Source organism: Phymastichus coffea, unplaced genomic scaffold, assembly GCF_024137745.1.
Source record: "Phymastichus coffea isolate CEN01 unplaced genomic scaffold, Cenicafe_Pcof_1.1 PCOF00042, whole genome shotgun sequence".
Taxonomy (NCBI): domain Eukaryota; kingdom Metazoa; phylum Arthropoda; class Insecta; order Hymenoptera; family Eulophidae; genus Phymastichus; species Phymastichus coffea.
The window spans coordinates 1148613-1158873 of record NW_026706853.1 but is presented as its reverse complement, the minus strand read 5'-3'; the positions used below and the strand labels follow the sequence as shown (position 1 = coordinate 1158873).

Genomic DNA, 10261 nt, shown 5'->3' with positions numbered 1-10261 from the left:
CTATTTTAATTTTTTTCTGATGTACAATATATATCTGAAAACTTCTTTGGTTAATAAAGGTACCCCCCCCCCCCAGGTGAGCTCAGAAAATGCTCCAAATTAAAAAAAAAAAATATTTTCCGATTGAGCTGATTTTGCTCGGTTGATCTACGTTTTCCGAATAATTTGCCCAATTTGCATTGAATTGGAATAAATTATCAAAGTGCAAAAATCTTACGCTAATTTGATTGAACAATCTTGAGACCGCAAAAAATTGCTCGCTTCCCAAATTAATTTGCCCTACGGTAAATAATTTAAAAATTGCATCCATTTCTATTAAAAAATTGTAATCCACATAGTTAACGTTTGATTTAATTCAAAAAACGCAATCTGCGCATGCGTCAATGTATTGATCAGTAGCAAGATGGAAGATCAGTCAGTGACACTGCTCCAAAATGTGCAATGCCTTTTGCATCATAAAATAACCACCTATTAAACAAAATTTAATATATTTCTCAAAAGTAGAATCAAATCACAACAGCAATGAATTTAAAAAATTTTAGGTAATGTATACGAGTTTGATAATTTTATTTTATTGTATTCCATCTTACATGATTATATATATATAGTAGAAGTGTATTGTAGAAGAATAATAGTAGAGCATCATATTTTATATTTGACATAAAAAATGATACTTATTTTCATACGTGGTAAAGTATTGTTACAATATAGTTTGTATGATTTTAATAGGTCATTTCGCTCTTTCCATTTGCCATTAATTGATCTACAAAAAGAAACGTAATGGCCAATACCATTTGGAGTTACTGGTGGTAAGTACCTTATTACTCCACATAGCAAATATGTTTGATTTTTAATCACCAATTTTTCTAGGATATCAGTTAATTGCGAAGTTAGATTTTTTGCATCACAGAGCTGCTCATTTATTGAATACTGTATTGCAAAAACTGTTACCTGTGATTAGTCAACGAGGAAGTGACATACTCAGTGATGTGTTGAAATTTGAATGGAGCACTTTTGGAAGAAAGCTATCAGTACAAGACATAAATAAAATCGAGGAGATTATTAATTATACTAATGAAGAAGATGTACCAATCAGAACGAAAACTATGAATTTACTGCAAATGTTAAATGGAGATAATTTGACTATAATTCCTGGTGAAGTTTATCCTGATAAAGGAATAAGAATTGTTGAATTACAGAGTGACAGCTTAAGTTCAAAGTAAAATTGCACAAATTGTTGGAAAAAAACCAAGAGAAAAAATATCGCTAATCTTTATTTATTATATATTTGTTTATTTTTCTGGTTTTTCAACATCTTACAGATGGAATGCAAATTGTGTATCCGATCCTCGAGCAGAGAAGAGATCTTCATATACTGTAAAGGAAAAAAGACTTGTATTATAAAGATGAACTAATTAGAAGGTAATTAATATATTTACCTATAAAATTATTCCATAAGATTCCTTAAATTTTTCAATAAGTAAAATATCGTTTTGTAGGACATTTATAAAACTGGTAGTCCAACATCTTCGCAAGGTATCCAAATAATAATCATCACATGAATCATGATAATTAAGCTCTATTTCCAGTTTTTTGGTGAATAATCCAATTGTACTCCTGTACGCTACACTATTTTTTGGTAGAAAAAGTTATGATAAATTACATTCTCTAATAAAATTTTTGAAAATTCGATTTCTAAATATGTTGTTGTCTTCATGAACAAGAAAATAAATAGGCACTGAGTCGTTTTTTATAACTGTAGCATGATATTTCGAAATGTCATGTAGAACAAAATGTCTTAAGTAAAATGCAAAATCTTCTGCAACAAAATCCTCAACGTCTATTATTCCATTCAAATTTTCATATTCAGTCATCCACAATAGTAAGTTGTACACTATAGAGTCAGGTTTAATTTTCAATACATGTAAATAAATGAAATATGGACTTCTACGCTCTGATCTCTGAAATAATTCAACATTTTTTTTGTGCTCTCAGAGTACATGTCAGTTTCTTCAATTTTGTCAATTTCTAATTGAACATCCCATTTAGGTCTTTCATTTTTAAGAATTCCAATACTTCTATTAAATAAAAATGTATAAATAGAAGTTTTCATTGTTATTATTAATTAATTTTTATTAATAGACAAATAATGATCGAACTAGCACAGCTGATGCAACGATAGATCGTCGCCATACCAGAACATCAAGTCACAGCTTTTAGACGGGGTTTTAAAAAAATGTTTACATAAATCAAAATTATAATACAAAACTTATTTATTCAATATATAAATTTATATAATTTTTTAATTACAATTTACAATTCATAATCATAAAATTTCACTTTGATTGTAATACAATTAAAAATAAATTTTCTTTAATAAGTGCCTATAGCAATGCCATCTTTGTATTATCAAGGGAATCGAAAAATTTTCTATAGGAAGTTTCAAATCTATTGAAACAAAGCAACTCAAAATTGCCTACATATACAGAGTCAGCCACATTTTTTCCCAGTCTTTTTATGATTAGTTTATCTGAAATACATTAAATAAAATATACAATCTAAAATATACAATAAAACATATAATCCAATAATTGTCACACTTGAAAATAGGCCAACAGCTGCCACTCAGATTATTCAATTTCATGTAGTCACAATAGATGATAGACACTTGCCCCACACAAAGAAATCTAAACTTAAAAAAAAACAAGATTAGTTGTTGAAAAAGATTTAATTAATCAATGCCCAAAACAATGGAGAAGGCAGCATGCAAAAATTTTAATGAACCATGGAGATGTAGAATCAGCACAGCTTTACAGTTTAAAACAATTGCAAACTGCTAGACAGAATGCTAGATCTAAAGATTTAGGAATAATACCTGGAGAAAAATTGTTTAATTCTTTAGAAATATTGAAGAGTGGTATAGAGTACAATAAATTTATAAAACTGATTGGCTATGATAAATTCTTCGTGATGTACTTTTCTCCAGAGCAGATAGACATACATAATGATATCCTCACTACGATCAATAATCCCCTCTCTTTAGATGCTACAGGATCTGTGACTTGCAAAATCAAAAGACCAACTGGAGATTCCAGCGATATATTTTTAACAGTTTTATGTACTTACATTGAAAATCTGATAGTTCCACTGGCTCAAGTATTGTCTGAGAAGAATGATACTATATTTTATATCTTCTGGCTGCATTGCTGGCTGCAGTGTGGTGCAAAGATTCCATCAGAAGTCGTAACAGACAGGGGCAAAGCTTTGCAGAATGCTTTAACACAAGCATTTAACTCAATCAATTTGAGTACATATAATGATTTGGGATTGAGAATAGCAGCAGGAGAATCTATAAGTATTGTTTTAAATACTCAATTGAAAACAGATATAGCACATGTGATTGGAGCAGTTTCAAGATGGCAATGCTTTAACAATACCAAATCTAAAGTATCTTTACTTTTTAAAAAATGCATTGGCTTCTTGACTACAATTACAACGCTGACAGATTTTACAAATTTTTTTAAAAACACTCTGACTATAGCACATAGCAAATATTGTACCAGCCTTTACATGAAAGCTATGGACAGTATCAAAGCTGTATTAAAAACTTTTGAATTGACTGAGAATGATTTGATATACGAAGGAAACAGTGATAATTTTGTAAATAAACTAGAAGAAGTAGAAGATAACGAAGACAGACTCACTTTGGCGTTTATAAAAAGAATTGAAAAATTTGTTTTGTTACAAGTAAAAAATGATGACCAATCTTTTATAGGTACACAAGAAAATGACTTTTATTTGCCAGAATTTGCTAAGAGTTTAATTGAAATATGTAAGGAATTTCCATGTTGGACGAATATTTTAAATTCTTATTTCAATAATGTAAGAACTGTAGCTTCCTCAGCTTGGTCTGAAGCACTTTTTAGTGATTTTAAAAATACTTCACAAAATTTTAGAGAAAGAGTAGATAAAGTTTTAATCAGGCATTGTAGTATTATTGAGGCAGACATTATATTAGCCAGAGCTGAGTTGGAAAAGTGGAAAAAAAATAATAACCAATCAAAACCAGTATTCGAAAGAAAACATGACATAGAATCTCATCTCAAAGCATTGGAAAATTGGCACAATAAAAATTGCTTAGATACTACTGACCGCTTAGTACTTTGTGACTTTGATGATTTAAAATTTGATGAAAGTGAAACAACTCAAGAAATAAATAAAAAAGAAACAAATATTACTGATAAATCTCAAATAAAAGATGATAATGTGTTAAACGAAAAAATAGAAAATACATCAAATGTACTGAATGATCACAATTATTCAAGCTTCATTATGGAAATCAAAGAACATTCAAGTTTTTCTTCACATGACACAAATTTAACAGACAATAAACTTTGTAATATTAACATTGCACCTCGGCTTAAAATTAAAGCAAATCAAGAGAATCGAGGTTTTTGTGTTGCTCCTGACCCAGAAATAGACATAAGGCTTCAGATTCCAGAGGGGGAAAAAAGAGAGATAGATCCAATATTCAAAATGGGAATAAGTTGAAACCGATAAAAATTCACAATAAGAAAATATTTTTCTTGAATACTTGTAGCATTGATGCTATAACAGAAATTCTAAGTAGTGCTTGCACCTACATGAAAGACTTTCATGAATTTATTTTAAGAAGTAAAAATACAATGCTTGCTAAAAATCACTTATGTTTTGCAACCATGGTTCATCATCATTTAGTATCAGGTGTCAATACTGCAATTTATTATACAAGGGCTCATTTGCTTCATTCGTTGTTTCCAATAGAAAATGGAGTTATAAATAGCATCACCAATGTGACCACTATGTTCACAAGATTAATGCAACAATATAGTTGTATGAAAAAAATTATCCATTGTGGTTCCTGTCATAATACAATTGAAATTGATGAATTAACCATCCTCTTACCCAATCTACATATTGTTTGGAACGATAAGTTTTCTAGTTTAGAACAAGAAATTAATAATTATTTAGAAAATGGGGTCGTGTCGTGTAACAATTGCACAAATCTACATGCTAACTATCAGTATGCATTAGGTCCATACCTAAGGATAGATAGCGATGATGCCTATAGAGAATCCACATATTCCAATATGCACAAAATTGATGCAAAAAATCTAACGTCGCAATTAACTGATATCCCAGAAAAATTGGTGATTAAACATCAAACATATTTGCTATGTGGAGTAATAAGGTACTTACCACCAGTAACTCCAAATGGTATTGGCCATTACGTTTCTTTTTGTAGATCAATTAATGGCAAATGGAAAGAGCGAAATGACCTATTAAAATCATACAAACTATATTGTAACAATACTTTACCACGTATGAAAATAAGTATCATTTTTTATGTCAAATATAAAATATGATGCTCTACTATTATTCTTCTACAATACACTTCTACTATATACATATATATATGTATATATTTGTTAGGAAATAAAAGGATAGGAAATTCCAAAGACTTACTTTGAAGATTTCGTATGAATCTCTGTTTTTAGTTGGGGCTTGGGGTTTCAAGCTTGACGACAACTTGTTGTTAAATAGTAGACTGCGACTATGGGGTTGAGACACCAGCTATAACTTTTTTTTTTTTTTTTTTTTTTTTTTTTAACAATTTCACTCACAAGATCGGAGGAGAATCTAGTTTTTATAGCTTCGCAGCATCCTGTCCGCAGCGCCAATTATGTTACAGGTAATTTTATAAATAACTTTATAAGAATTAATATATGCTTTAACAAGTTTATTAGCGTCTTTACAGCAAGAAAACCCGACAGAAACTGACGATAAGTAGATATGAAGAATGCACAATCAATAAAGAACAATGGACAATAGTGTTTATATAAAGTAGCCGATCGATATTGAAAGGTGCGAAGACACAGCAAGCAGCGAAGAAGAAGCAAACGGTGGTATCGATGATTATGACTGGGTGTTGTCATATAACTCGGGCAAGAGGGTGGCCTCGACTAGCCTAGAAACGGCGGCGCCAGACATCAGAACCGCTAAGAAAAAGAAAGATACTGGCAGCTATGCGGCGGTGGCATCTTTGAACCCTAGGGTGCTCCTGACATGTTCAGACTACCTGGGGGGGGGGGGGGTGAGATACCTAAAAGGACCTGTGAGCTGATCGAGAAGGCGGTGGTCAAGAAGATACTTGACTTGGAGGAAGGGGCTTTTGTACCCGGCTTCGAGGAATCCTTCCCGAGGAAAGGAGCGCTGGTGTTTGTTTGCAAGAACAAAGAATCGGCGGCCTGGCTCGAGAGGGAAGCCGAAAAGATAGACCTGGGAATACCGAGCGCAAAAGTTCGGGTGGTAAACCCAGATGAGGTTAAGATCACTAAAGTGATAGTGAGGCTACCCAAAGGGGTGGAATCTGCTCCGGATTTCCTGAAGCTGGTCCGGAGACAGAAGGGAGGGGTGGACACCAAAAAATGGGCGGTCCTGAAAAGCATGCCAGATGATGTGCTGATCTTGGGCCTGGATGAACGATCAGTGAACACCCTCAAGAACCGAAACTTCATGCTCTTGGCTGGGGTGGGAAAGGCTACCTTTAAGGTACTTGACCGCTCCAAACCCAACGAGACTGAAGAGTCGGGACAAGAGGGAACGCGGCGGATGAAGCATTAACAATGGCTCTCACCCGGATACGTTTCACTCAGATCAATTTACGGCATTCCAAAAACGCCTCTGCGGTACTGGCAAGGAGTATGGATAAGCTGCAGACAAACATAGCACTAATACCAGAGCCTTGGCTACGGCGAGGCAGTATTAGAGGCTTGAAAGCAAGAGAGCTAGAACTTTTTGTAGGGAACAATAATGGAGATGCACGTGCATGCATTTGCGTAAAAGGTATTAATGGATTTTTGTTACAGGAACTCAGTACCAGGGACTGTACAACCATTAAGGTTGAACTGGTGGACGAAGAGGGGCGGAGGAGGACAGTCGTTGTAACCTCGGCCTACTTACCTCACGAGAAAGACATCCCTACAATAGCGATGAGGAAGGTAATCGAGTACTGCCGATGCAGAAACCTTGAATTGATTATCGGATGTGACGCCAATGCCCATCACACGGCATGGGAAAGCACTGATATCACTACTGGAGTTTATTACAGGTACTCAAATAGTCATTATAAACCGAGGGAAAGAACCGACCTATGTAACGTCTGTTAGAAGGGAGGTCCTGGACCTCACTATGGTTTCAATGAACATCGGAGAGAGAGTGACTGGATGGAGGGTGGAAAAGGAGTTATCCATGTCAGATCACAGGACCATCACGTTTGGGTTAGAAGCATTAAGACCAAAGGTGGATCCTACAAGGAATCCCAAAAACACGGACTGGGAGGAATTTAAAGAGGAGCTGAAAGGGAGAGTGGCTCACTTAAAAGGTAAATATGGCAACAAAAAGGATCTGGACTGGACAGTTAAACAGTTACAGAATGCCTTGATGAAGTCATATGAGACAAACTGCCCACTTAAGGGAAGAGTTCAAACAAGCAACCCGCCGTGGTGGAATCAACACGTCGAGGCAGCGAGAAAGAAGGCTCGGAAAGCTTTTAACCGGGCCAAGAAAACTAACAGCGCGGAAGGATGGACCATCTATAAAGACGCGCTCAAGGACTTCAAAGCGGAAGTTAGCAAAGCAAAGAGTGGATCATGGCAGAATTTCTGTTCAAACGTAGAAAGTTTAACAGACACGGCGAAATTAGCCAGGATTCTGACCAAGAAAAATGGTGCCCGTCTTCAATGATTGAAGGATGGGCCTAACAATTAGACCGAAACAGAGGAGGATACTCTAGAACTCCTTATGAAGGCAAATTTTCCGGACTTCGTCAGGAAAGAGAATGAAATCGCGGGCACACAAGAGAACCAACAGGAACCCCGGGTAAGATTAGACTGGGGGACAGCGGCTCGGATCGTGACCCCAGAAAAAGTAGACTGGGCAATAAAATCTTTTGAACCGTATAAATCACCGGGATCAGATGGCATCTTTCCGAAAATACTACAGCAAGGATGTGACATTATCCTGGGAATGATGACGGGCATTATGAGAGGTTGTATTTCTACAGGCTACACACCTAAAGGATGGAAAAAAACACGAGTGGCGTTCATACCCAAGCCGGGAAGAAATGACTACTGGGAGGTTAAGAGTTTTAGGCCTATCAGCCTTACCTCATTCATGCTGAAAACACTGGAGAGATTAGTCGACCTATATATCAGGCAAGACATACTGATTCATCGACCACTCCATCGGAGACAGCATGCATACTCGACGGGATAGTCGACAGAGACCGCTTTACACACGGTAGTTGGCTACATCGAGAAAGCAATACTAACAAATGGTACAGCAATCGGAGCCTTTATAGACATAGAGGGAGCCTTTAGCAATACCACTAGGAACGCCATTGACAGAGCACTGGCGCAAAGGAACGTACCTGTATCTGTCCGGAGATAGATCAGGGGAATGCTGAGCGACAGGGAAGTCTTTAGTGAATGGAAAGGAAAAATAATACAGGGTACCATTAACCAAGGTTGTCCCCAGGGAGGGGTGTTATCACCACTTCTATGGATACTGGTTGTTGATGAGTTAATACAGATACTGGATGAGGACGGAGTCGTCACAGAAGGATATGCTGATGACTTCGTAATCTTAGTATCAGGTAAGTATGAGGAGGTTCTACCGGATCTCTTAGAGCAGGCCTTGAAAAAAGTACAGAGGTGGTGTGAGGCAAACTCTCTGGCTGTTAATCCTAACAAAACAGAGATTGTGGTCTTCACAAGGAAATACAAATGTAAGGTTAAGGAACTAATTACCTTCTACAGGCGACAGGTACCGTATGCAGAAGGGGTTAAATATCTGGGCGTTTACCTGGATAAGAAATTGTACTGGACGACGCATCTTCAGATGCAGTGCAGGAAGGTTCTGAACATGTTTATGCAGTGTAGGTCGGCAATTGGGACAGGTTGGGGACTGGATCCACAGAAAACTCTATGGATCTATAGAGCTATACTGATACCAAAGCTGACCTATGCAGCTATAGTATGGTGGAAAACTACGGAGAAGGTCACCTTACAGAAGGAGCTGGATCACATACAGGCAATTATTCTGAGGGGAACTTTTAGACTAAAAAGAAGCACACCTACGGCAGCAGTCAGAATGATGCTGGATGAAGCAGGACTAGACCTGGTAATTAAGGGATGTGCCGCTAAAGCAGCTTACAGACTGACTTGTCTTAAGGAGTGGGTAGAAAATGGGATGGGTCATACAACCATCAAAAAAATGCTACCTGGAGGGCTTTGTAGCGCAATACAGGATAAGATAAGCAAACACATTCTCTTTAGGAGGCGTTATAAGACGATCATACCAGAAAGAGAGAAATGGAGGAAAAATGAAGTACTTGGACACGGAGACATCTGGTTCACAGATTGGTCCAAAGGGGAAAACGGCACAGGCTTCGGAATATGCGGGCCTAAAAGGAGCCTAGACTCGAGCCATAAGCTGAGAGAATACAATACGGTATTCCAGGCGGAAATGGCTGCTATAGGAACCTGTGCGAGTAAGTTGCTACTGGAGAAAGTCGTAGGCAGAGTCATTAGAATCTGCACCGACAGTCAGGCGTCGATTATGGCCTTGGAAACTCCAATAAGCAACTCGGCACTAGTAAAAGAAGTGAAGAAAACTCTTAATGACTTGGCAGCTGGGAACAAACTCTACATTACTTGGATACCGGGACACTCGGGCTACAAAGGTAATGCAAGAGCGGATAAACTAGCTAAACAAGGAGCAGAGATGAAGGCGGCACCAACACGGGAGGTAGGAATGCCATACCGAGAGGGGTGCGGTAAAATAGATGAAACCTTGGAAAAGGAAAGATGGCACAACTGGAACCTCACCGAGGCATACAGATAGGCCAAAGAATTATTAGGGGACCACATTAATACGTGGGCTAAGGAGATTATAAACACGAAAAGGCAACAAGCAAGTAATATACTGGGTCTACTCACCGGTCACTGTGAGTTGCGATGTTATACAAACAAAACGCAGGGAACACCTAACCTGTGTATGTGGTGCCAAGAGGAAGAGGAAACTCCAAATCACTTCCTATGTAGATGCCCGGCACTAATGGATAAAAGACAGAAGTGGATGGGATGTGGTATCCTGGACAGAGAGTTTCGCGGGTACAAGCCTATCGAACATACTTGCTTTCAGCAAGGAGGTAGGCTTC

At 37.0% G+C, this 10261-nt stretch overlaps 1 protein-coding gene and 1 long non-coding RNA gene across 3 annotated transcripts; both read left to right on the top strand.

Moving 5' to 3' along the window:
* Positions 1 to 405: 405 nt before the first annotated feature.
* On the top strand, positions 406 to 1700 carry LOC131664162 (uncharacterized). Of its 2 annotated transcripts, XR_009301924.1 has the most exons (5): positions 406 to 542; positions 730 to 809; positions 871 to 1219; positions 1323 to 1422; positions 1500 to 1700. It is a non-coding gene; the product is annotated as an uncharacterized LOC131664162 (long non-coding RNA). The 2 variants fall into 2 exon arrangements; XR_009301923.1 differs by having other exon boundaries at positions 871 to 1422.
* Positions 1701 to 8499: 6799 nt separating this feature from the next.
* LOC131664172 (uncharacterized) lies at positions 8500 to 9945 on the top strand. Its single transcript, XM_058935061.1, has one exon. The coding sequence runs from the start codon at positions 8500 to 8502 to the stop codon at positions 9943 to 9945; it is 1446 nt and encodes a 481-aa protein (XP_058791044.1).
* Positions 9946 to 10261: the final 316 nt, after the last annotated feature.